Genomic DNA, 27,988 nt, shown 5'->3' on the forward strand with positions numbered 1-27,988 from the left:
CGCTCTTTTTTTTTTTTCTTGTCAACAAAAAGGCAGTGAGGTGCACCTCGCGTCTTTGGAATATAAACGCACATTCGGTGTGATCGGCCCCTTAAAGTTAATTTTCACAACAATACCACAGTATAGCCAACCTAGTGCTGTGTTTGTTCCTGTCATTTTCCTGACGATTGATACAAAGACCTACGCTGCATTGTGGTATTTGTCAGCCATTTGACAACACTTTGTATATGTGTTGTGTTTCTGTGACCACCTACAGCAGGGGTCACCAATCTCAGTCCTGGAGGGCCGGTGTCCCAGCAGGGTTTAGTGTTTGCTTAGGGTTGGGGCTGAAATCTGCAAGACACCGGCCCTCCAGGAACAAGTTTGGTGTATATAATATTGCATATAATTTATATATATATATATATATATATATATATATATATATATATATATACCACAATATAATTGGTTGCATATAATATAATGTTTTCTAGCATTAACACCATTATTGCACACATTTAACACCACAATCTTCAAGTTACACTCAAAACTCTTGAAAGCAGTGTTTAGAGTGATGATAACCTGGGGTTAAGCGCAATGTGAAAAGCCATATTCTCTGCCCTGTATTTCAGCAACCTAGTCTCCTCTCCATTAAATCCAGCCCACAGAGTTTAGTCACAGATTTTGTGCGGACCTGCTTGATGGTTAACACTATTAATTTCTGTTAGTTTGCTTAACATAAAATGCTGTGAGATGCATTGAGATTATAATTCAGAATGAAACGTCATTGACATGATTTCGGGTTATTGCTTTTCTTGTAAATACTCCTGACTGACTGAAAATGACATTTTTGTTTAAATCAGGTGGAAATTATTCTTATGCATATATAAGACAATTGTACTGTGTACTTTTGTATTTGTGTGAGAAAAAACACTGTAATGATAATGAGAAAACATTAGCATTTTGGACTCCTGGGTTAAAACTGACCAAAGATGCACTCCGTCTGTACCCCGAGCGCTTCTGATAATAGCATATTTGTTGAACTTAACCCTTAATCAGTTTTTATTTATACCTCTACTGTTCACACACTCCTGTGGCATTAATAGACCAGCCTGACTGTAGGTCTGCTGTTGGAAACACTTTCTTAGAAGAAATCAAACAGTTTAATTATCCTTAACTGAAGCGAAATACACTTAAAAGAGCTAGCATATTAAATCTAAGACAAGAACTATATTATTCAAATAAACAAACACTGTTTACAATGTAAAGTGATCTATTTTGGCTCTGTATAACTGATGAAATCTGTCTTTGCAGAGAAGTGCCGGTACTTTGATGTAAAAAAAAAAACAATTGTCATGCTGGGTTGTGACAGTTCTTGTGCACGTTTTATATGAAGGATGTTATTATGCAAGTGTGTCACGAAAGAAAAGTCACTTATACTGATGTAAGTACAGGTAAAAGAAATCAAATGTGCCTTGCAACAGAACAAACAAGTGACGTTTAATGAAGACGAATAAAGCATTTAATCACAGTCGTCGTGCTTTGAATCTTCAAAGCCATTTACAATTAATTCTGTTTCTCAAGACAATTAATGGTGCAGAACCCTCTGAACTGTTTATCAATAGCGCAGTAACCTGTAACACTCCTTATGTAAAGTACTGTATATTGTAGCTGTTTAGATTAGTTAGTGGTGACTACAATTTTTTTATGCTGATTAATAAATGCTTAAAAGATTAATAAAGGTGTCCATGTTTATTATTTATTGGAACTTTAGTAGTGAACTCAAGCTTTATTCTTCTCCCTCCGCTTCTCCTTCTCCATCAATAGTGTCCACACCCACCTCCTCGTAATCTTTCTCCAGAGCGGCTAAATCTTCCCGAGCCTCCGCAAACTCGCCCTCCTCCATGCCTTCTCCGACATACCAGTGCACGAAGGCTCTCTTTGCGTACATGAGATCAAACTTGTGATCCAGACGGGCCCAGGCCTCGGCGATGGCTGTGGTGTTGCTCAACATGCACACTGCTCTCTGGACTTTGGCCAGATCTCCTCCTGGAACTACAGTCGGCGGCTGGTAGTTGATCCCGACCTGATTACAGCCAGAAACAAAGCAGTTAAATGTTTAAGCACACGTAACAACACTCATATATGTGCATACACTGTTGCTGAGTGAACATCAATGCTGCAATTATTTGATTATTCATTCAGAGTTCACCACAGCGGAATGAACTGCCAACTATTTCAGCATGTGTTATACAGCGGATGCCCTTCCAGCCGCAACCCAGTACAGCCATGCACACTCATACACTACAGCCAATTTAGTTAATCAGTTCCCCTATAGCGCATGTGTTTAGACTGTGGAGGAAACCGGAGCACCTGGAGGAAACCCACACCAACACGGGGAGAACATGCAAACTCTACAAAGAAACACCAGCCGGAACTCAAACCAGCGACCTTCTTGCTGCAAGGTTAACCACTAAGCCACCGTGCCGCCTTGATTATTAATATTGTAAAGTATTTTAATTCTAAATAGCTATTTTCTGTGTGAATATACAGTTAAGTGTAATTTATATCTGTGATGTAAAGCTGAATTATCGTTACTCCAGTCTTCAGTGTCTCACTGATCATTCAGAAATCAATATATTATGATGATGAATATCACACAATGTAGAAGGGATGGGCGATTAATCAAAAAGTAATCAAAATTAACATTCAGAACCAATAATAGATCTATTTTTTCCAGGTAAATTTTTTTCTATTACTTACCTTACTGCATGTGGAGTCACGTGACCCCGCTCGATGATTAAAAGATGCCTTGAGACGACATATTTTACCTCAAAATTATTATGTAAATTAAAACATATGTTTATGGAAGATGCAGAAAATATTATTTACAGGATATGCAAGAGTTATTTTATTTCGAAGAGATACTGCTTATTTTCTACTTTTAATATAAAAAAACAGAAAATTATTTATTTTGTAATAAATCAATAAAATTATCGATCATTAATCATAATTTAGGTAAAAATATTCAATTAATCGAGATTTTTATTTTAGGCCAAATCACCCAGCCCTACAATGTTGTGTTTGGATGCTTGATTTGGATTGGCTGATGAGCATTCTAATGTGTGCTGTTGATTTCAGATAAATTAATCAGCTAAAGTAGTTCAGGCAGGTTTTGAGCGCATTACAGCTCCATATCACTCCGCTGAATAATTAAGTTATTTCACTGCTACAACAATCAAAAATCACATCAAAACAACAGGAGGAGGAGGAGAAACTAGTACTGCACATAGGAGTGGTCTGAGGAGGACAAACACCTGACAGACTCTTAAATAAAACATCTCAATAGTAGAGACCAAAGAAGAATTAATGCACTCCAGGAAGTTTGAATTGGAAAATAATGCACAACTGAGGTGTAACAGCCACTCCGCTTCACATCAGCATCTCACGTAGGGCTGACAGTATATCATTTGAGCATCCATATCACAATATGTGTATCCGCAAAAGTCACATCGCAGGATTAGATCATTTATTAAAGATTGAAAGAGAAAGATATTGAATATTATTAATTATAAATTGTTTATACAATGAGGACCATGTTATTTTATGTTTAATTGTTTAATTTCTGTACTTGAATGCTGTCATACTCTCCAAATAACCATAAAGCAGTGTTTATTTCACTTTTATTTTTGCTTTGTTGCGTTTATGAATGCTTAATTAAAATGTATGCAAACACACTGCACAGATAAATCCCAATCCTAGTCTTTGCAAATAGAGCTGTTAACTTCATCTGGTGAAATTATATTCATATTGTGACATATTTCGCAGAAAAACAAAACATTTCCATGTCAGATTTTTTTAATATTGTGCAGCCCTAACCTCAAGTGTGCACTATTTTCTAATAATTAAACAGTCTGTCAGCAATTCTTCCTAAACAAATATACCTGTAGATATTTGACTATCTTCAAGTTGCTATTTTGCAGAGTGTTTATTTGTTTCCAGAGCAAACTGACCTTGAAGCCTGTGGGACACCAGTCCACAAACTGAATGGTCCTCTTAGTCTTTATGCTTCCGATGGCGGCGTTGACATCCTTGGGCACCACGTCTCCGCGGTACAGCATGCAGCAGGCCATGTACTTCCCATGCCGAGGGTCACACTTCACCATCTGGTTGGCGGGCTCGAAGCAGGCATTGGTGATCTCCACCACAGACAGCTGCTCGTGGTAGGCCTTCTCTGCTGAGATCACCGGCGCGTAGGTGACCAGCGGGAAATGGATGCGCGGATATGGCACCAGGTTGGTCTGGAACTCTGTCAGGTCCACGTTGAGGGCTCCATCAAAGCGCAGGGAGGCAGTGATGGAGGACACGATCTGGCCGATTAGCCGGTTGAGGTTGGTGTATGTGGGCCGCTCGATGTCCAGGTTTCGTCTGCAGATGTCGTAGATGGCCTCGTTGTCCACCATGAAGGCGCAGTCCGAGTGCTCCAGGGTGGTGTGTGTGGTCAGGATGGAGTTGTAGGGTTCGACCACTGCGGTGGAAACCTTAAAACAGATGGAACGGGATATTTTTCAACAATGTCTTGAAATGCCCTGTTTCTATAAGGTAAGGTTTGTCTTTTCATCATAAGTGGTCAGCCGAAACATTTCAGTGTTTTCAACTGCTCATATATATTGAGATATGAATACAGTTTCACCAGATGACTAGAATCTTTATTTGGAAAGAGTTTATAATTGTAGATTGATCGGGTTGTTTCTGTAGAGGAGTGCATCTGTTAAAAATATGAACAATCTACAGGCCTGCACTTACAGTAGGTTTCTGCTGATCAAAGACCCAGCAAGCATTTGCTTTCTTGTTGAATAATTAGTTCTAGTCATTTATACACCATAAAAATTAAGATATGATGCTTCAACATATTCAAGTGAAGGATGACCAATAAAAACACGGTACCTGTGGTGCAGGATATACAGCAAACTCAAGCTTGGCTTTCTTGCCGTAGTCAACAGACAATCTCTCCATTAAAAGAGACGCAAAACCTGAACCGGTTCCACCGCCGAAGCTGTGAAAGATGAGAAATCCCTGCAGTCCAGTGCACTGATCGCACTAAAAAAACAAAAACATGTTATTAAATAATGAAAATGTAATTGCGACAAAAGTAGAATCCCTAAATGGAAGAAAACGTCTTACCAGTTTGCGAACACGGTCAAGTACCAGGTCCACGATTTCTTTGCCAATGGTGTAATGTCCTCTGGCGTAATTGTTGGCGGCGTCCTCCTTGCCAGTGATCAGCTGCTCTGGGTGAAACAGCTGTCTGTATGTTCCAGTTCGAACCTCATCTGAAGGTGAAAGATGAGAGAAAAAAATTTTTTAAATTGCAGTGAAATTTCACTATTTATTTTTGTGATGCATCATTGGGTTTTTTATTATATCTCTAACTATTTTGATGTTGTAATTTTTTTGTTATTTTGCATTTTAAGTTGGAAAAAAAAAATTAAATCGAAAAAAAAAAAAATACAGTTAATATTTTAGACCAATATATATTGACAACAGTGAACATTTAAAGTGGATCAAAACCTTGCATCAAAGTTGTCCTAAAACTATTGAACACATTCTTGTCTTGAAAATTTCAAAAAACTTTTTGATTCACTTCAAATGTTGACTATTGTGTATATATTATTATTATTATAAGAATGTATTGAATGTGCATAGTTGTTATCATCAGCTAAAATGAATAAGATATGTTTGTTGTTGGAATTAATAATAAAATTAAATGCAAATATTCTAAAAAGTTAATGTTTTTAAACAGAAAATATAATAAACAATTTATAAGAAACAAAAATAACCTTAAATGGTCGTTATTTAACATATGAATATCGAAATAATGAATACATTTTTATTAACTTTTTATCATTTGTTTACTAGACAGGCCGAGGTTTTGTTTTTGTATTGGTTTAAATTGTTTTAGTCATTTTGTGATCTTAGAAAATTTAGATTTTGTCTGTGAATGTAATTTTTTAATGAAAACTTGTAGTCATGAAAATGCAAACTGTCAATTAGCGCTAACAATACTTAACAATACTTAAACTGTACTAAAACTGTACCACGAAATAGTGTGACAGTAACAACACTTCTATCGAAAACACAATTACTTCGCATATTGATATTAGCCACCACTCATTTAACACTGTTTTATGTGGGTATAACACTGTTATTGTGACAGCACTATAGTGCATATGCATTCTGACCGACGACAGTGGGCTCCAGGTCCACGAACACCGCTCTTGGAACGTGTTTCCCAGCACCGGTCTCGCTGAAGAAGGTGTTGAAGGACTGGTCTCCGCCGGAGGTGGTGTGGTCGCTCGGCATGTGTCCGTCTGCCTGAATGCCGTGCTCCAGACAGTAGAGCTCCCAGCACGCATTGCCAATCTGAACTCCCGCCTGGCCCACATGAACAGAGATACACTCACGCTGACCGGACACAGCAAAGCGTAAGAACAAACATATTAGTAGTGTTAAAGTGCACATTAAAATAAAATATGCCTACTTTACTACATCCAATCGGCTCACAGTAGAAAAAAACAAGCCACACACTATTTTCTCTTAATATTCCTTTTGTCTAAGAACTGCATCTCAGTATGAAAAGAAAAGGTCACCACTTTCGATTTATGTGGACTTTAAAACAAGTCTTGACGAGGCTTTGGTTCAAGGACTTTTTGAAGCACAATTAATTTTAAATCAAGCACCTTTGTAATTCATATCCCAGCACATGTACCGCCATGAAAGTCCGTAACGTAACTTACTGAACATTTCACTCAATGTGAAAATGTAAAATTTACACTTAATATTTTTCATCGCAATGTGTTCTGGGTGTTAATGTGTTCTGAGGCTAATTCCCATTGAGCTCTATGGATTTTTGTATCATATATACACAGGGTGCTAATTACAGGGGGGGTTTGACCCTCTAAAACAGGGGTGTCAAACTCAATTCCTGGAGGGCCGAAGCCCTGCACAGTTTAGTTCCAACCCTGCTCCAACACACTTACCTATTGGTTTCAAACAAGCCTGAAGGACTCAATTAGTTTGATCAGGTGTGTTTAATTAGGGTTGGAACTAAACTGTGCAGAGCTGCGGCCCTTTTGGAAATGAGTTTGACACCTGTGCTCTAAAATAACACTTGATTCCCCCTGAAGGATGTCAAAACAAGATGTATGGGGGTCAGCCCTTAAATACTGAGAAATAGTTTACTCAGATGTGTTTTTGAATAATACAGTTAATAATTAAAATAATAGATAATATAAATATGACCACCCCTATAACGGTTCATACCATTGTGAATGCAAAGTCACGTCAATCAGTGTAAGTTATGCCAGAAAAAGATCATTCAACAGTCTGAAACTGGCAGATATAGAAGGCTGATAGACATCGGAAATATTCACAATACTTTTTTTAAATATGAAAAAGGTGTTTATATCTACATATAGCCTGAAAGTAACGTCAAATTAGATGGAATTTGTATAGTTTGACCTACAGAAACAGCTGAAAGAGCTCATGATGATACTGTAGGTCAAAATACAATAAATATCCCTCCAAAAACAAAAGAAAAATTGAAATATGTTGTATTAATAAACAAGATCAAATTAACAATACATAAATAAATGACTGAAGCATGTATTACACTAACTAATGTAAAGTTGACCCGTCTGATCGTCGCTGTATAATTCGGACACCGTGTATACTCTTATCAGTTATAAACTGTAAGTGCTCGTGCTACAGGTAAGTTAATAAAGAAAATAGTCTATGGAGATGTTTTCTTGCGGCAGCTCCTTGTTGACCTGTCAGTTACGATTAAAATCGTTTATTAGATCCGCTCCGGATACGCCCCTTCTGCGCGCTCTCATACTCGGCATCTCCACTTACACTTCACCGCTGCAGACATAATGTTATGGAATGCATATTATCAGCTACTCAGACAAAGAGACGGTTATAAAGGTATATACACGTCAGTCCATTTTCCTCCGAGAGTTTGAGAGGTGCTTTTCGAAAGATATCACAATAAAATTGTCGTTTTTTCTGTGGTCGACCGCAACGTAGATTCCCGAGCTCTATTCGAGCATTTTCAAGGACCTGTGTTTGTTTTTTAAGTACTTTCCAGGCGGCAACGCGTCAAAATATGTACGAAAACAAATGAATAAAGCGTACAAATATACGTTACAACTCTGAAGAGAAAGTTGACCGTTGGTCGCTTGAGTTACGTTAACGGCTCCGCGGGTGTAATTCGGATAACATATAAAGACTGCTTTACTTACCATTTTTACTGGATTATATTAAAGGTGATTAAAGTAGATTTGGTAATCTTGTTTATGATATAAAGCTATTTTTAATATTAAAGTATTTCTTCACGTAAGTGTATGTCCCAACGTCCTCCGATTATGCTGTTTGAAATAACGTTGACTGATTTTATATGTCTGTGTACTCTGGCCCCGCCTACCCTCTCGGCTATTGGCTGAGTTTTGAATCTTCAATTATAATATAACGTCAATCACTTTGTAGGCGCATTGTTATTGGTCCACGCATCAAATCAAATTCAAATAATTAATAAAGCGGGAATATTAAAATTTTATTGCATTACTAGATTGTCATTTATTGCATTACTAGATAAATTATTATGGATTTGTATGTATTGCTTAGTAATTCTGTATCTTTAAATTAATTTCTTATCTATGCGTATGCGGTGTGTGCGCGCGCGCGTCTTTGTGAGTGAGTGTGCATTTGTGTGTGTGTGTGTGTGTGTGTGCGCGCGTGTGTATAAATATGAGGTTCATGAACTCAGCTCTGATTTATTCTGCAAAAATGAGCGGTCGGGTCGGAGATCTCAGTCCTAAACAAGCAGAGGCTTTAACACAGGCAAGTACATGCAGAATTTTGCTTACATTTATTAAATAACTTACACTACCTTTCAAAATTTGAGGTGATTTATTATTATTTTTTATTTAAAGAAATTAATACGTTCTTAAATTCAGTAAAGATGCACTGAATTTATCAAAAATTATATTTATAACTGTACAAACGCTTTTATTTCAAATAAACGCTTTACTTATGAACTTCCTAATCATCTATGAATCTTAAAACAATTAATATATCATAATAATCATAGCAAAATATTCATAAATGTCTCTTAATTTATATATAATCATATTAGAGTGATTTCTGAAAGATCGGGTGACACTGAAGACTAATATAATGATTCTTATATCACAGAAGTTAATTACACTTCATCTATTTACATAGAAATTGGTCACCCTGAATTAAAATGTTTTTCTTAATTAAAGCATTTTTTTACTGCATTTGGTATCCAATAAATGCATATTGTGTTGGCCAAAACACTGAAATATCCTCTCTTTGGTCAGTTTCGGGAGAAATTAGAAGATGTTTGGGATCAACTGTCCAATCAAACTGATCATTACCTGCTCCGGTGGCTCAGAGGTGAGAATTTTGCTGCACAAATATAAACTTTTCTGCTGTTTTTAGTAAAAAGTGTTTAATAATGTAGTGTAGATCTCTGACTGATGAACTTTTGACCCCATGAACCTGATTAACAGGCTGACAATACAAAAAGAAAGCAATTTTGAGTTTTTCCTCATATTTCTATGGTTTTTCTGCAGCATTGGCTTTATCTAAACCACGTTTATCTAGAAATCAATGCGGTGTGTTGAGACAGAACATCCCAAAACCATGTGTTGACTTTACTTTTAGAAAAGGAAAGTTCAAGGTGACTTTCTTGTGAATGTATGCGTCAATATTTATCTGTTTTTAACCTTTGCAGAAATATTTGCTCTCTCCCTTTGCACTACATTATTATATAAGATCCCAAAGTCCTTGTGTGCATGAAGAGGGTTATTGGAGAATCTATAATGTGTTTTATTTCAATATTTAATTGTCTATTTATTTATTTTGGCAGCTAGAACGTTCAATGTCCCGAAGGCTGAAGCAATGCTTAGGAAGGTAATAACACATTATTATTATTGTTATTATTATTACTATTATTATTATTATTATTATCTTATTTTGTTGTTGTCGACTTTTTTTATAATTAAATGTAAAATTCACTTTTCCCTTAAAATAAAAAAGTTTTAAAAACATTCTTATCATAAATGTGCTTTTTTTTACTTTCTTTTTATAATAAAATTAAATAAAAAAAATATTTATAAAAGTTTCCACAAAACTATGCAACAGTGCAGATGTTTTCAACATTAATAATTAATCACTTTATTAGGTACACCTGTCCGACTGCTCGATATTGCAAATTTCTAATCAGCCAATCACATGGCGGCAGCTCAATGCATTTAGGCATGTAGACATGGTCAAGACGATCTGCTGCAGTTCACACCAAGCATCAGAATGGGGAAGAAAGAGGATTTAAGAGACTTTGATCGTGGCATGGTTGTTGCTGCCAGACGGGCTGCTCTGAGTATTTCAGAAACTGCTGATCTACTGGGATTTTCACGCACAACCATCTCTAGGGTTTACAGAGAATGCTCCGACTAAGAGGAAATATCCAGTGAGCGGCAGTTCTGTGGGTGCAAATGCCTTGTTGATGCCAGAGGTCAGAGGAGAATGGCCAGACTGGTTCCAGTGGATAAAAAGGCAACAGTAACTTAAATAAGCAACCGAGGTCTGCAGAAGAGCATCTCTGAACACACAACACGTCCAACCTTGAGGCGGATGGGCTACAGCAGCAGAAGAGCACACCGGGTGCCGCTCCTGTCAGCTAAGAACAGGAAACTGAGGCTACAATTCACACAGACTCACCAAAACTGGACAATAGAAGATTGGAGAAACGTTGCTGCTCTGATGAGTCTCCATTTCTGCTGACACATTCACATGCTCGGCTCACAATTTGGCCTCAACAACATGAAAGCATGGATCATCCTGCCTTGTATCAGCGGTTCAGGCTGGTGGTGGTGGTGTAATGGTGTGGGGGAGATTTTCTTTGGGTCCATTAGTACCAATTGAGCATCAACGCCACAGCCTACCTGAGTATTGCTGCTGACCATGTCCATCCCTTTATGAGCACAGTGTCTCCATCTTCTGATGGCTACTTCCAGCAGGATAACGCAGCATGTCATAAAGCTCAATCATCTCAGACTGGTTTCTTGAACATGACGATGAGTTCACTGTACTCAAATGGCCTCCACAGTCACCAGAGCTCAATCCAATAGAGCAGCTTTGGGATGTGGTGGAACGGAAGATTGGCATCATGGAGCCGACAAATCTGCAGCAACTGTGTGATGCTATCATGACAATATGGAGCAAAATCTCTGAGGAATATTTCCAGTAGCTTGTTGAATCTCTGCCATGAAGGATTAAAGCAGTTCTGAAGGTAAAAGGGGTCCAACCCGGTACTAGTAAGGTATACCTAATAAAGTGGCCAGTGAGTGTATAAGCAGGACATTTTTATAACATCTGATAAAATCCCTTTTAAAAAAGAAATATATAAATTCCTATATTTGTATTCCAGCATCTGGAGTTTCGCAGGCACATGAAATTAGAAACAATCATTGACGACTGGAGTCCACCAGAGGTAACTCATACAATATTAATAAATAATTAAAGATGACTACAAATATTCAATATTATTATTCATTATGAAAACTGCCATCACGACTGTTCTCAGGTCCTGGAGCGCTATGTGGCCGGAGGAATGTGTGGTTATGATCGTGAAGGAAGCCCCATCTGGTTTGATATTATCGGCCCTCTGGATCCTAAAGGCCTTTTACTGTCGGCGAGTAAACAAGACTGTCTGAGGACCAAAATCAGAGACGCTGAGCTGCTGCGGCGCGAGTGTGAGAAACAGTCCAAAAAGGTACAAACATCTAAACATTTTTAACCCACAGAATGCATCTAAAATCAGTATACTGCAGGTCTGCTGAATGCTTGATTCTGATTGGCTGATGAGCATTCTGAGGTGTGCCACTCTTGTCAGATAAATCCACAGATAAAGTAGTTCCGGCAGGTTTTGAGCACATTACAATTCCACATAACCCTTGTTTTTAGTAGTTTTAAAAAATTCTTGTCGGTTGAGTTCTTGATTCTGATTGGCTGATGAACATTTTAAGATGTTCTGTTGTTGTCAGATAAACACACTGATAAAGTAGTGCCGGCAGGTTAATGATTGCATCACTGTTCCACATAATCATCTCAGTTCCACTTAACACTTGTTATTTTTATTCATTTGTTTTTAAAAATGTAATTGAATGAAACACAAAATAACCAGAAGTTCCGGCAGGATTTCAGCACATTACTATTAAACATAACACATTTTATTATTTTTCAAAGATTATTTAAATGAATGAAACACAAAATAACCAGAAAAACAACCCATACAAAATCACTAATTATTAACATTTATATGTATGTTGAATGCTTTATTCTGATTGGCTGATGAGTATTCTAAAGCGTGCCATTATTATAAAATAAATGCACAGATAGAAGTCGTTCTGGCAGATTTTGAGGACATTACAGCTCCATATAATTATCACAGTTCCACATAACATTTGTTTTTATTAGTTTTTAAAAGATAATTAATTGAATGAAGTTGGACTAAATAACAATTTGTAAAAAAGTATTACATCTATACTACAGATCTGTCGAATGTTTGATTCTGATTGGCTCATAAGCATTCTAAGGTGTGCCATTAAAATAAATGCACAGATAAAGTAGTTCCGGCAGGTTTTGATCACATTAAAATTCCATATAATTTTCTGGACGCTGATTGTTAATTGGAAAAGGTAGCTGCTGCTTTTAGTACTATTAACGTTGTTTAATCATTTTTTAAGTGTGTGGTATTTTGTTGTAAATCTATTATGCTGTAGAACAAGTCACCCGAATAGGGAACAAGTAAATTTACAATAACAGTAGTATAACGCTTGTTTTTATTAGTTTTTAAAAGTTATTTAATTGAATGAAGCACAAAATAACCAGAAAAACAATTCTGGTGTAAAAAATATTGATCATTAACATATATATACCACAGTTTTTTTGAATGCTTGATTCAAATTGGCTTATGAGCACTCTAAAGTGTGCCATTATTGTCATATAAATGCACAGATAAAGTAGTTTCAGCAGGTTTTTAACACACTACCTCGATTTTCACAAAACACTTTTTATTATTATTATTTTTATTAATTTTAAATAATGAATTTAATGAAACGCAAAACAATAAGACAAACAATTCGGGTGCAAAAAGTATTAATTATAATATTTATACTACAGGTTTATTACATGCTTGATTCTGATCGGCTGATGAAGGTTCATTCCAATGTGTGCTGTTATTATCATATAAATGCACAGATGAAGTAGTTCCGGCAGGTTTTGAGTGATAAACAGTTGCATATCATTATCATAGTTCCACGTAACACTTCTAATATATATATATATATATATATATATTTTTTTTTTTTAAATGGAATTGAACGAAAAACAAAATAGCCATAAAAACTTTTCTACAGCAAAAACATGAATTATTAACATTTATACTACATGTCTGCTAAATGCTTGATTCTGATTGGCTGATAAGCATTCTGAGGTGTGCCGTTATATTGAGGTAAATGTGTTTTTGTGTGTTCTTATTGATCAGCTGGGCAAACACATTGAATCGATCACCATCATTTATGACTGTGAGGGCCTCGGCATGAAGCATCTCTGGAAACCTGCAGTGGAGATGTACGGAGAGGTGAGATTAACCTGAAATCAACAGCAGATATCTGTTTAAAGAACATCTGCTGATCAGCATAGCATAACTAAGTTTAAAAACGCATAGAAATACATACATCAGCCCATATTTTAATCTATTTCTTAGTGAATATAGACAATATTTTGGTGCATTTACACAAAGCAGACTTATTAAACAGATAATTCCATTAAAATAAAATGCATTTTGTCATTCTTCTGCAATTGAAATATTTTGAGGCATCATGATGTATATCGTTATCAATATTATATTACAATATATTAACAATAATATAATGTTATCAAGATTTTAGATACATAATAATTAATAACCGTTTATTTTCTGTGTTTTTAACTCTCAATCAGAACGCTCCGACTGAAGGGGCGTTGCTAATTGTAGACTCATAAGTCAACACCAACTGCTTTGATTGGCTGACAGTTTTGCATATTAACAGTTCTAAACAGGCAGTGCATTAGAAGTGGGTGTCAATCTTCTATGGAGGCGGAGCTTATCCACCTTATTACATCATAGAGCAAAACATGCTACAAGCTACCTTCAATATATAACCTGATTTTATTGGTGTTTTGACTCTCAAAGTGTTGAGCTCTGAAACTCAAAAGTTGTCTATGCACTTCTATGAGCTCTTATATGTTAAAGGTTGATTTTGCTTTTCTTATTGATGACTCCTTTTAAAATGCATTTATTTGACCAACATGCAAATTAAAAGTCCATATATATTATATTTCTGTATTGTTTCTTGCAAATGAGTGGAATTTGTTTTTAAACGTACTCTGTTGAATGTGATATTTATTTAATTGATGAGAAACATGCATCAGAATTGATATGATTGAGATATAACTTGAAAATGTTGTGTTTATTGGCTGTTAATTGATGTCATAAGCTTTTCTTTGTTTCCACGTCACTTGTTGATGACAGATTCTGACCATGTATGAAGAGAATTATCCAGAAAGCCTAAAAAAGGTGCTTTTAATAAAAGGTGAGTAATTGTTTAATTATATATACAGTTGAAGTCAGAATTATTAGCCCCTTTTGAATTTTTCATTTTAAATATTTCCCAAATGATGTTGATCAGAGCAAGGAAATGTTCACAGTATGTCTGATAATATTTGTTCTTCTGGAGAAAGTCTTATTTGATTTATTTCGGCTAGAATAAAAGCATTTATTAATTTTTTAAACACCATTTTAAGGTCAATATTATTAACCCCCTTAAGCTTTTTTTTAATAGTCACAGAACAAACCATCATTATACAATAACTTGCCTAATTACCCTAACCTGCCTAGTTACCCTAATTACCCTAGTGAAGCCTTTAAATGTCACTTTAAGCTGTATAGAAGTGTCTTGAAGAATATCCAGTCTAATATTATTTACTGTCATCATGACAAAGATAAAATAAATCAGTTATTAGAGAACAGAAACAGAAATTGGGGAAAAAATTAACAGAAAAAATTATATATATAAATATATATATATATATATATATATATATATATATATATATATATATATATATATATATATATATATATACATACAACAGTTCTGTCTGGTTCTCCAATCTGATTGGCTGATAGCCGTGATATATTTAAGTAATATCAGCACCCGTATAGCCTCTTTACCCTTTGTGTATTACTCCGCCCACATACAGCCAGCAGAAAGCAGACACTACAGATCTACAGTGTAAAAGATGCTTGCTCAGCTGTTTAACTGTCAGCTTATGATTTGAATCCAACGCGGAAGAAAGTAGTTCCTCATACAAAAGGGTTTTTGAGACTCTCCATGTTTAATTTTGTTTTTTATATACACAATTATGCCATCAAACTGTTGTATAAACGCAACATCACACGAGTAGCAGCGCGATATGGCTGTATATTGGCACTGGTAGGGGCACTAAGGCCTCCCACCAGTGCCATACAGCCATATCGCACTGCTACTCATGCAATATTGCTCATATATATATATATATGTAAATAAAATTGTTGTGTTACCATAGCAACTATAGTCCCCTGCTGAAAAATCCAGCTTAAACCAGCCTAGGCTGGTTGGGTGGTTTTAGCTGGTCGACCAGCCTGGTTTTAAAGGGGTTTTGGCCACTTCCAGGCTGGTTTCCAGCCATTTCCAGCCTGGTCTTAGCTGGTCAGGCTGGGAGAAGACCAGCTAAAACCAGCTTGACCAGCTAAGACCAGGCTGAAAATGGCTGGAAACCAGCCTGGAAGTGGCCAAAACCACAATAAAATGGTTCAAACACACTACAGTGTTTCCTATAAGTTCTATTTGTTGTCATCATATTTTGTTTTGTGTATATTAGTAATCTTATTTGATTTTCATATACTTTATTGCTTCAAATGAAAGTGTGTACTGTTGTGATTCTCCTCATAGCTGCTTGGTTTTGTATTAATGGCTAATGAAGCAAAAATAGAGGAAACACTGCAAATAAAATGACCAGCTCTAATTGACTTTATTCTTTAATAAACACACATTTAAACCTTTTAATGTTTTAAATCTTCTCTCTGCAGCTCCTAAACTCTTCCCTATTGCATACAATTTGGTGAAGCACTTCTTGCGTGAAGAAACGAGGCAGAAAATCGCTGTTCTGGGCTGTGAGTTGTCTAATTAGTGCCGTGTGTTAATGCAAACCCCATGTGATTATGTTTGACTGCAGTAGTTGCTAGAAGGGATACAGCTGAGCCAGAATTTCATTCATTCATTCATTTTCTATTCGGCTTAGTCCCTTTATTAATCCGGGGTCGCCACAGCGGAATGAACCGCCAACTTATTCAGCAAGTTTTTACGCAGCGGATGCCCTTCCAGCCGCAACCCATCTCTGGGAAACTTCCACACACACCCATTCACACATACTCTCATACACTACGGACAATTTAGCCTACCCAATTCACCTGCAGCATGTGTTTGGACTGTGGGGGAAACCGGAGCACCCGGAGGAAACCCACGCGAACGCAGGGAGAACATGCAAACTCCACACAGAAACGCCAACTGAGCCGAGGCTCGAATCAGCTACACAGCGACCTTCTTGCTGTGAGGCGACAGCACTACCCACTGCGCCACTGCCTCGCCTGTAAAAACAGTCAATGTTGACGTAATATAAATAATTCTGGATAACCTCTGGCCACAGCTGTATCCCTTTATTTTCTCCTGTGATCTCCAACTTACAGCAAACTGGAAAGATGTGTTGAAGAATTACGTGGACGCCGATCAGATCCCTGCGGCCTACGGAGGATCTCTGACTGATCCTGATGGAAACCCGCTCTGTACGACCATGGTGAGATTCACACAAGCGATTAATCTACCACTGTAAACAATTGATTGATTGATTGATTGAGTTTTTCCCATTGTCTTTGATGATATCGTGACTGAAGCGCAACAGAGAAGTGAAGTAACGTCAATATACAGTGTCTTTAACACTCGTCTGCTGTTGTCCCCACAGTTACGCTATGGTGGTGTAGTGCCCAAATCATACTATGTTCGAGACTCGATCAAAGTCCAGTATGAGCAGAACATCACCATCAGCCGCGGATCCGCACACCAGATAGAGTACGAGCTGCTCTTCCCGAACTGCCTGCTGCGGTGAGCACCACAGACACTCTTCATGTGCTATAAGTTCCATGTAGTCTCTGTCTTAAGCTAATTCCTAATTCTGCCTGGCTTCGAATTGTGAAAACTGTGAATGCTTTTATACTTAACGCGTCTGCCATTGTACTATTTATTTGTAGCAACATTGCTGGAAACCTGTAACCATTGACTTCCACAGTGTTTGTTTTTCCTACTATAATAATCAATGGTTACAGTTTTACAGCTTACTTTCTTTTTTTCTGACTTCTTTTTGCTCTGACTGAACCAGAGTGTTTTAGTGTTGCTAGTGGAGTCAGAAAAAACACAAAATAAGATATTTTGAGGGATGTCAGAAACCTGTAACCATTGACTTCCACGGTGTTTGTTTTTCCTACAACAGAAATCAGTGGTTACAGGTTTCCAGCTTACTTTCTTTTTTTCGGACTTCTTTTTGTTCTGACTGCACCAGAGTGTTTAAGTGTTGCTAGTGGAGTCAGAAAAAATACAAAAGAAGATATTTTGAAAAATGTTGCAAACCTGTAACCATTGACTTTCTCAGTATTTGTTTTTCCTACAATGGAAGTCAATAGTTACCGTTTTCTAGCCTTCTTTCTTTTTTTCTGATTGCAATCAAGTGTTTTAGTGTTGCTGGTGCAGCCAGAAAAGAAATTATTTTGAAGCATGTTGGAAACCTGTAACCATTGACTTCCACAGTATTTGTTTTTCCTACAATGGAAGTCAGAAGTTACCGTATTCCAGCTTTCTTTCTTTCTTTTTTCAGACTTCTTTTGTTCTGACTGCACCAGAGTGTTTTTAGTGGTACTGGTGCAGCCAGAAAAAAATTCAAAATAAGATATTTTGAAGAATGTTGGAAACCTGTAACCATTGACTTCTACGGTGTTTGTTTTTCCTACAATAAAAGTCAATGGTTACAGGTTTTTAACTTTCTTTCTTTCTTTTTTCAGACTTCTTTTGTTCTGATTGCACCAGAGTGTTTTTAGTGGTACTGGTGCAGCCAAAAAAAAATACAAAAGAAGATATTTTGAAGAATGTTGGAAACCTGTAACCATTGACTTTCACAGTATTTGTTTTCCTACTCCATTAATCAACGGTTACAGTTTTCCAGCCTTCTTTCGTTTTTGTTCTGACTGCACCAGAGTGTTTTAGTGTTGCTAGTGCAGTCAGAAAAAACATAAAAGAAGATATTTTGAAGAATGTTGAAAACCTGTAACCATTGACTTCTACAGTGTTTGTTTTTCCTACAATAAAAGTCAATGGTTACAGGTTTCTAGCTTTCTTTCTTTCCTTTTTAGGACTTCTTTTGTTCTGACTGCACCAGAGTGTTTTTAGTGGTACTGGTGGAGTCAGAAAAAAACACAAAAGAAGATATTTTGAAGCATGTTGGAAACCTGTAACCATTGACTTTCACAGTATTTGTTTTTCCCTCTAAAGAGGTAAATGGTTACAGGATTCCAGCATTCTTGATAATATCACCTTTTGTGTTCGGCAGAATAGAAAACTCAGAGGTGTAGAAGCACTGGAGATGAGTAGAAGATGAGCGAATGTTCATGTTTGAGTGAACTGTCTCTTCAAGAATCTTTTCTTGGACTGTTTTGTCCTCCAGATTCATGCACTTCATCTGTGTTTTCCTCCTTGTAGATGGCAGTTTGCGAGCGAGGGCTCTGATATCGGTTTTGGACTTTTCCTGAAGACAAAAGGCAGCGAGACGAAGAAAGTGGAGGACATGCAAGAAATCCTGCGAAATGAGCGCTATAATGCACATCTGGTTCCTGAGGAAGGATCCTACACCTGCGAGGAGCCCGGCATCTGTACGTCAGCTCTCAGTGCGCAGAGCATCATGGGAAATAACACTGAATTTACTCTAAATTTGGCTTGCATGCAGACATATACTAACATTCAACAAGTAAGGGGAGGTTGTTATCTCAGAATAAAGTCCAGCAGGTTTATCAGCAGTTCACATTAGCTGCATTATTGTTATTGTTGCATTAATAATCACATTATGGGATGTTGATCTCTGCTCTACAGTTTAACAAAGTGACTTTTGTTAACATTCTAGGGGTTTGAATACACAATATAATGTTTTAGAAATAATATCTAGAGAAATAAGTCTGTAAAACAGGGTTTCTGCAGGGTCTTAAAAGGTCTTAAATCCCAAAATCAAAATTTTAAGCCCTAAAAAGTCTTAAATTTACTGAAATATTGTGTTGTAGGTCCTAAATCTTTTTTAAACGGGTCTTGTTCATGTATTGCTGCCCAATCTACCCAAAACCCATACAGCAACAATCCATCTCAACCAAACTTTTCACCTCTATTTATAATAATGGTTTAATTATTTTCCATACAGTAAGATTTGTTTAAAAGTGCTCCATGCATTTACTGCTGAGGACAGATTGATGTGCACAGATTCAGTTTATTATAGTTTTTAAAACATTTCTTCATTTTATTTTATTTTAAAGAAAGTTTATGTTGGAAAAAAGTGCATGGATATAAGTAGAGCTTATTTAAAATAGCAATATTTTAAATAATTTGCTAAGAAATATCTAAAATATTTGTAAAAAAAATTATTATTAATGTAATATATTATTAAATATCAATAAAAAATTACTTATAATATATTTTTTTAAGGGCAAATAAAAATATTTTGCATCTGGGCCATTTGAAAAACTCCTTAGCCCTTTATGAGTCTAAAATTTCATTCATAATAGTCTTAAAAATGTCTTTAAAAGTCTTAAATTTAACTTGCTGAAACCTGCAGAAATGCTGGTAAAATAACAGAAAACGTGCTGCAGTTTATTTCAAGGTTTCTGTAGTGTAATAAACAACACCAACACACACAATACAGCCAGGGGCGCAACTACACATATACTGAGAGGTATGCGGGTTCAAGTTTTGTAACTAAAATAAAATAGTTTTGAACAAAAAAAGTTACCAAAAGGCCTGATGTATCAATATGACACATAATAAATTTATAAAAACATGTATATTGTATAAAATGGATTTTGATAGAAGGATTAAAAACATTTCAGTTCCAAAAAATGTGAATATTCGGACAATTTGTTCATGTGTCAACTTTAACAGGGTTAAGAATCATTATAATCAAGTATATAATATTTATATAGGTGAATTTTTAATCCAAATATTTTATCTGAAATATCGGTTTGTGAAATAGGTCTGTACTTACATAAACATACATTTTGTGTGATCCCTCTTATTTAGGCAAAATAATTAAATAATTAATAATAAATAAAGAGAAAATTCAGATTAATCTTATAACTTTTGACCTCAACTGTACTGTATGTATAATTTGACAGTTTTATTTTGATAAAAATTGTAAAAAAAAAATCTAAAGTTACATTTACATGAACACTTTACACTTGGCTCTGCGACTGCATGTTATAGTGTCGATTTTGAATTAAAATGTGTGTGCCAGCGTATGCAACTCATGATATAATTTTTTATTTATTAAAATACAATATTATACTCATACAAAATGCAAAAAAAAAACATTTTTAACAAAACATATTTATTTATTTATTTTTTTATTTGAAACTTTTAATAAGGATAATTTCAAAAATAGTTTTGGCACAATGGCGCCCCCCATGTGTGGCGCCTTTATGCGCCGCATATACTGCATACCCCATTTTTGCGCCACTGAATACAGCACTGCACACCATTACACACGCTCATAAACGTCACTTTTACAATGTTTCAAGGTTAAAAGTTGTTGCAAGAAAGATCAAGATCCCATAAAGCAATTCAGAAGCAGAAATAAACTGGAAAAGATAAAATTATGAATGCAAAAATATGAAAAATTGCTAATTTACAGATATTTTTTTTTACATTGGATCATATTTTGCAAGTGTGTTTAATAACTGTTCCTGTTTTTGTGCAGATGTGGTCCGCTTTGACAACAGCTACAGTGTGCTTCATTCAAAGAAGGTCAGCTTTACTGTGGATGTGCTCCTACCTGAAGGAAAACAGCCTTGACGTTCATTATATCAGACTATTTGTGTCTTAACAACAGAATCAACAGATAAAGCTCTTAGGAAGTCTCTGTGAAGTTCACTTAGGTTATAAAAACAACAAACATTTCTGAACGTTCCAACAGATAGTTTTTTTAAATGTTGTAATTCTGAAAAATACATCAGATTTGGAGATGTAAACGATTTTTTAATTTTAGAATTCTTTTTTTCCCCTCAAACTGTGAAAAAAGACATCAGAATTTGAAGATGTTAAATAGCCAGAATTATTATCTTTCCTCAAAATCATCATTTCTGAACATTAAAATTGTACATTTTTAAATTGTGATTCTGGGAAAAACATCAAAATTTCAGTTATGTAAATAGTAAAAATGACTTTCAATTTTGCTGGTCACTGGTTCGAGTCCCCGCTGGGTCAGTTGGTGTTTCTGTGTGGAGTTTGCATGTTCTCCACGTGTTGGCGTGGGTTTCCTCCGGGTGCTCTGGTTTCCTCCACAGTCCAAACACATGCGCTATAGGGGACTTGAATAAGCTAAACTGGCCGTAGTGTATGAGTGTGTGTGTGTGAATGCAAGAGTGTATGGGTGTTTCCCAGTGTTGGGTTGCAGCTGGAAGGGCATCCGCTGTGTAGAACATGTGCTGGATAAGTTGGCGGTTCATTCCGCTGTGGCAACCCCAGATTAATAAAGGGACTAAGCTGAAAAGAAACTGAATGAATGAATGAACCTTAGAATTTAGGGATTTAAAAAAACTGCATAATTTGCAAATGTAAAATATCCAGAACTATTATCATTTTTATCACATTTATCTCATTTGGACTTTTCCTGAAGACAAAAGGCTGCCTCAAATTATGAAAGAAAAAAAATCTGGCTTTTTCCCCCAGATTGCAGGAAATATGTATAGCATTTTTGATTGTGATTCTGATTTAACAAAAAACATATTAGAATATTTTTTTAATCCCAGAATAATCCCCAAAAAATCTGACTTTGCTTTTTTTCTCAGTTAAGAGAAAAATCTGAATCCTGAGAATAAATAGCCAAGATATTACACACATCATATTAGGTAAGATAATGGGTAAATACTTTAATAATAAGATTGCTGATATAATAGGGAGTCATTGTAATGTGTCAGACATTGTAATGGTTAGTTAGGGATCTCTTGTATAATCTTAAATAAATGTGTAAATGTGCATGGAATTGAGAATAAAGCAGCTGTAAAGGGACAGTGTTGAAGAGTTGATGTGCTTATAACACTAGAGGACGCACACGCATCATGTTTCATCATTCATCTGAAAACATGCACTGATTGTCAATAAATCACTCCGCAAACAACAGAACAGAATTATTTATATATCACATGCCAAATCACTTTCATTACTGTTATTTCACATGTTTGTATCTATTGCACTGTTTTAATTTACTCTGTTTATTTATTTATTTATTTATATATATATATATATATATATATATATATATATATATATATATATATATATATATATATATATATATATATATATATATATATATATATATATTTATTTATTTATTTATTTATTTATTTATTTATTTATACAACAGTTCTGTCTGGTTCTCCAATCTGATTGGCTGATAGCCATGATATATTTAAGTAATATCGGCACCCGTACAGCCTCTTTACCCTTTGTGTATTACTCCGCCCACATACAGCCAGCAGAGAGCAGACACTACAGATCTAAAGTGTAAAAGATGCTTGCTCAGCTGTTTAACTGGCCGCTTATGATTTGAATCCAACGTGGAAGAAAGTAGTTCCTCATACAAAAGGGTTTTTGAGACTCTCCATGTTTGATTTTGTTTTTATATACACAATTATGCTGTCAAACTGTTGTATAAACGCAACATCACACGAGTAGCAGCGAGATATGGCTGTGTATTGGCACTGGTGGGGGCACTACTTAGCCTGCGGCCTTGTGCCAACACACGCCTCCCACCAGTGCCGATATACAGCCATATCACACTGCTACTAGTGTGAAGTTGCTCATGTATATATATATATAACTGACTACACCAATTTTAAAGTGTGTGTGTGTGTGTGTGTGTATATATATATTATTTATTTATTAATTTTTAATTAAGACATTTAAAGTGCCAGTTTAAAACAAACAAATTATTATTATTATTATTATTATTATTATTATTATTATTATTATTATTATATAATTTATAAATTGATGTAAAGTAGTATTCCATCTAGACTTTGCAAAGTAAAGCTTAATTTTTGTGATACTGTACAACAGTAATTCATATGTTTGCAATACTGTGAGGGGTAGGGCAGGGGTAGATGTTAACGGAATACAATTAAATGTGTGATTTATTAAATAATATAAATAATTATTACTGTTTTTACATTGCTGTGAGGGTTTGGGCAAACAAAGTACAATTTAGTGAGTAATTTAATTAATAATATGAACAATACTCTGTTATAGTTACAGTTTTTACATTACTGTAATGGCTAGGGTAAGGGTAGGGTTAGTGACCTCAATAAAATACAATGTAATAATAAATAATACGAATAATACTCGATATAATGATGCTTTTACATTAGCCTACTGTGATGGTTGGGTTTAGGTTTGGGGTAGACAATAATAAAATGCAATTGAATGTGTAATTTGATTAATAATATGAATAATATTTGGTTATAATCACTGTTTTTACATGTGAGGGTAGCGGTTGACGTTAATAAAATGTCATTTATTGTTTAATTTGATTCATAATATGAACAATACTCTGCTGTAAGTACTGTTTTTACATTGATGCAATGGTTAGGATAAGGGTAGACTTTAATAAAATACAATTTAATGGGTACTTTATTAAATAATACATTTTGTTTTTACCTTACTGTGGGGGTAGACGTTAATAAAATACAATTTATTATGTAATTTGGTTAATATTATGAATAAAACTCGATTATAATTACTGCTTTTACATCACTGTGAGTGTTGGGTTAGAGCAAGACGTTAATAAAATACCATTTAATGAGTAACTTAATTAAATCTCGTTACCTTTCGGACGCAGCTGTATCCCTTTTAGCAACCAAACAACCAAAATAGATGGGCGTTGCGCAATTTCGCATTATGCAAATGAGGGGGCGGGGGTCCCCGCTGACGTGACGTCAAGTCCAGCCTCGCCGGAGAGAGCGCAACAAACATGGCGACAGAGCGCGGCGGACACGGCTGTCTGTTAACTTTCATCGTGGTCCTCTGGAGCTCTGTCAGCGGCCACACGGACTCCTCAAGCCCCGCTCACAGCTGTCAGATCCTGGGCATGCGGCTGGAGAGAAGCGACAAGCCGGCCAGCACCACGGAGGACGGGCTCATTCAGCTGACGGAGGAAAGCCGCGTCCTGATGCGCTTTTACGGGGTGCACCTGAGCCCCGACGCGGCGTCCAGCATCAGGTTCACGGAGTACACAGAGGACACAGAGACGCAGAATAACACCTGCGAAGACTTCACCAAAGACCTGAGCATCAGCACATTCATGAACGTGTCCAACAGGGGAAGCTCAGGACTGGTCAGTGTGTCCGTGAAGCCTCTGCGTAAAACGGAGAAGCAGAAGACCTACAGCCTGTGCGTCAAATCCGGAGACAGGTGGGTTTACCTGGGCGATAAAGACGGGAGACTGGTGGTTGTGGAGGAGAAGGAGTCTCTCTTGCCTTTGTGGATGCTGATTATTTTAGTGACAGGTCTTCTGGTGCTGTCCGGGATGTTCAGCGGGCTCAATCTGGGACTCATGGCTCTGGATCCCATGGAGCTCCGCATAGTGCAGAGCTGTGGGACTAGTAAAGAGAAGAAGTACGCTAAGAAGATCGAACCCATTCGGAGTAAGGGTAACTATCTGCTTTGCTCTCTGCTCTTGGGGAATGTCTTGGTGAACACCACTCTGACCATCCTCCTGGATGATCTGATCGGGTCTGGGTTGGGCGCAGTGGTGGCATCCACTGTTGGCATTGTGATATTCGGGGAAATAGTCCCACAGGCGCTCTGTTCACGCCATGGTCTGGCTGTAGGCGCCAACACCATCATACTCACCAAATTCTTCATGCTGCTCACTTTCCCGTTGTCCTTTCCCATTAGCAAGCTTTTAGATTGTGTCCTCGGGCAGGAGATCGGCACTGTTTACAACCGAGAGAAGCTGGTGGAGATGCTGAAGGTCACCGAGCCCTATAACGACCTGGTCAAAGAGGAGCTGAACATCATCCAGGGCGCTCTGGAGCTCAGGACTAAGACTGTCGAAGATGTGATGACTCCGCTGGGACACTGCTTCATGATCCACACGGACGCCGTGCTGGACTTCAACACCATGACGGAGATCATGGAGAGCGGGTACACCAGGATTCCCGTGTATGACTCCGAGCGCTCCAACATCGTGGATATCTTGTATGTTAAAGATCTGGCGTTTGTGGATCCTGACGATTGCACCACTCTGAAGACGGTCACCAAGTTCTACAACCATCCCGTGCACTTCGTCTTCCATGACACCAAGCTGGACGCCATGCTGGAGGAGTTCAAGAAAGGTTAGTGTGACACATCAGCACACAAATGTGGATAATCGCATGGGTCTGACACTGGAGATGGTGAATTATGCGCACATAAGGCTTATAAATCATACAGAATTAGTTTGATTTTGTTTTTCAGATAATAAAGCAGCATTTTTTACAGTATGTTAGCAGTGTTGGGTGATGTTAGTTGCATAAATTGCAATTAAATGAATGTACTTTTGCAGTGAAGAAGTAATAGATCACTTTAAAAAAAATAAATACAGTTACTTGTTATGTACTTGGCTAAAATGCTGTAATTCAGCTATTCTGTATAAGAGTGAGTTGTAAACATATATTAGCACACAAATATACACGGTGGCGCACAGCAAGAAGGTCGCTGGTTCGAGTGCCGACTAGGTCAGTTGGTATTGGTATTAAATAAGCTAAATTGTCCTTAGTGTGAGAGTGAATGAGTGTGTATGGGTGTTTCCCAGTGATGGGATGCAGCTAGAAGGGCATCTGCTGTGTAAAACATGTGCTGGATGAGTTGGTGGTTCATTCCGCTGTGGCGACCCTGGATTAATAAAGAAACTAAGCCGAAAAGAGAATGAATGAATGAATAAATACAGTTACTTATTATGTACTTGGCTAAATACAGTGTAATAATTTAATAATTCTGTGTAAATCAGTTCAGAGAAGCAGAGTGATTTGTAAACGTATATTTTAGCACATAAATATAGTCAAAATCACTGTAAATAAATATTTGTAAGACTTTTTAAGTAGTATGAAGTCAAGTAATTATACAAAGTAATTAGTGGGGTGGCACATTGGCACTTTCGCCTCACAGCAAGAAGGTCGCTGGTTTGAGTCCCGGCTGGGTCAGTTGGTGTTTCTGTGTGGAGTTTGCATGTTCTCCCCGTGTTCTCCAGTTTCCTCCACAGTCTAAACGCATGCGCTATAGGAAAATTAATTTACTAAATTGGCCGTAGTGTATGTAAGAATGAGTGTGTGTGGGTGTTTTCCAGTGATGGGTTGCAGCTGGAAGGGCATCCGCTGTGTAAAACTTGTCCTGGATGAGTTGGCGGTTCATTCCGCTGTGGTGACCCTGGATTAATAAAGGAACTAAGCCGAAAAGAAAATGAATGAATGAATAAATACAGTTACTTATTATGTACTTGGCTAAATACAGTGTAATAATTCAATAATTCTGTGTAAATCAGTTCAGAGAAGCAGAGTGATTTGTAAACGTATATATTACCACATAAATATATTGACAAAATAACTGTAAATAAGTAGTTGTAAGACTTAAAATTAGTATTAAGTCAAGTAATTAAATTGGTTATTATACAAAGTAATTAGTGGGGCGACACGGTGGCGCTTTTAACTCATAGCAAGAAGGTCGCTGGTTTGAGTCCCGGCTGGGTCAGTTGGTAGTGGGATTGAATAAGCTAAATTTTCTGTACTGTATGTGTCTGAATGAGTGTATATGGGTGTTTCCCAGTGAAAGGGCATCTGCTGTGTAAAACATGTGCTGGATGAGTTGGCGGTTCATTCCGCTGTGGTGACACTGGATTAATAAAGGGAATAAGCCGAAAAGAGAATGAATGAATGAATAAATACAGTTACTTATTATGTACTTGGCTAAATACAGTGTAATAATTCAATAATTCTGTGTGAATCAGTTCAGAGAAGCAGAGTGATTTGTAAATGTATATATTAGCACACAAATATAGTCAAAATCACTGTAAATAAATATTTGTAAGACTTTTTAAGTAGTATTAAGTCAAGTAATTATACAAAGTAATTAGTGGGGTAACACATTGGCACTTTCGCCTCACAGCAAGAAGGTCACTGGTTCAAGTCCCGGCTGGGTCAGTTGGTGTTTCTGTGTGGAGTTTGCATGTTCTCCCCGTGTTGGCGTGGGTTTCCTCCGGGTGCTCCGGTTTCCCCCACAGTCCAAACACATGCGCTATAGGGGAACTGATCAACTAAATTAGCTGTAGTGTATGTGAGAATGAGTGTGCTTGGGGGTTTCCCAGTACTGGGTTGCAGCTTAAAAAGGCATCCGCTGTGTAAAACATATGCTGGATAAGTTGGTGGTTCATTCCACTGTGGCGACCCCTGATTAATAAAGGGACTAAGCCGAAAAGAAAACGAATGAACAAAGTAATTAGA

At 36.7% G+C, this 27,988-nt stretch overlaps 4 protein-coding genes across 8 annotated transcripts in view; 3 read left to right on the plus strand and 1 right to left on the minus strand.

Moving 5' to 3' along the window:
* The window catches only part of myo18b (myosin XVIIIB), a 673,005-nt gene that overhangs the window by 493,205 nt on the left and 151,812 nt on the right, over nt 1-27,988 (plus strand). The gene's annotated exons all lie outside the window — the stretch shown is intronic.
* Nucleotides 1,458-8,396, minus strand: tuba7l (tubulin, alpha 7 like). The gene is made up of 6 exons (NM_001002230.1): nt 8,286-8,396; nt 6,225-6,447; nt 5,167-5,315; nt 4,930-5,082; nt 3,996-4,523; nt 1,458-2,068 (listed from the first exon to the last, which is right to left on the minus strand). Exons 1-6 carry the CDS (start codon nt 8,286-8,288, stop codon nt 1,772-1,774), a joined length of 1,353 nt encoding a protein of 450 aa, NP_001002230.1. The 5' UTR covers nt 8,289-8,396; the 3' UTR covers nt 1,458-1,771.
* On the plus strand, nt 8,383-22,520 carry sec14l7 (SEC14-like lipid binding 7). Its single transcript, XM_009305702.5, has 12 exons — nt 8,383-8,883; nt 9,387-9,462; nt 9,938-9,981; nt 11,498-11,560; nt 11,654-11,842; nt 13,616-13,711; nt 14,645-14,705; nt 16,244-16,327; nt 16,901-17,007; nt 17,173-17,312; nt 18,957-19,126; nt 21,211-22,520. The coding sequence occupies exons 1-12, from the start codon at nt 8,791-8,793 to the stop codon at nt 21,303-21,305; spliced, it is 1,218 nt and encodes a 405-aa protein (XP_009303977.1). The 5' UTR covers nt 8,383-8,790; the 3' UTR covers nt 21,306-22,520.
* The window catches only part of LOC100329789 (metal transporter CNNM4), a 39,782-nt gene continuing 36,256 nt past the window's right edge, over nt 24,463-27,988 (plus strand). For 2 of the 5 annotated variants that reach the window (XM_073915242.1, XM_073915243.1), the window contains exon 1: nt 24,463-25,849. In XM_073915242.1, coding sequence (XP_073771343.1) covers nt 24,484-25,849 — 1,366 coding nt within the window. In that variant the 5' untranslated portion in view covers nt 24,463-24,483. Of the gene's footprint in view, nt 26,279-26,553; nt 26,708-26,774 lie in introns of all 5 variants that reach the window. The other 3 variants (XR_012386585.1, XR_012386584.1, XR_012386586.1) reach the window with 3 other exon arrangements.

Source organism: Danio rerio, chromosome 10 (genome assembly GCF_049306965.1).
Source record: "Danio rerio strain Tuebingen ecotype United States chromosome 10, GRCz12tu, whole genome shotgun sequence".
Taxonomy (NCBI): Eukaryota; Metazoa; Chordata; class Actinopteri; order Cypriniformes; family Danionidae; genus Danio; species Danio rerio.

Bases quoted from the DNA above. Each gene is read 5' to 3' on its own strand.
- tuba7l (NM_001002230.1), bottom strand. The intron at 5,083-5,166 runs GTAAGACGTTTT...TTGTTTTTTTAG, and splicing joins TTGACCGTGTTCGCAAACTG to TGCGATCAGTGCACTGGACT. The intron at 2,069-3,995 runs GTCAGTTTGCTC...GGCTGTAATCAG, and splicing joins GGTGTCCCACAGGCTTCAAG to GTCGGGATCAACTACCAGCC.
- sec14l7 (XM_009305702.5), top strand. From the start codon at position 8,791: ATGAGGTTCATGAACTCAGCTCTGATTTATTCTGCAAAAATGAGCGGT. The intron at 9,463-9,937 runs GTGAGAATTTTG...TTATTTTGGCAG, and splicing joins CCTGCTCCGGTGGCTCAGAG to CTAGAACGTTCAATGTCCCG. The intron at 14,706-16,243 runs GTGAGTAATTGT...TTCTCTCTGCAG, and splicing joins AAAGGTGCTTTTAATAAAAG to CTCCTAAACTCTTCCCTATT.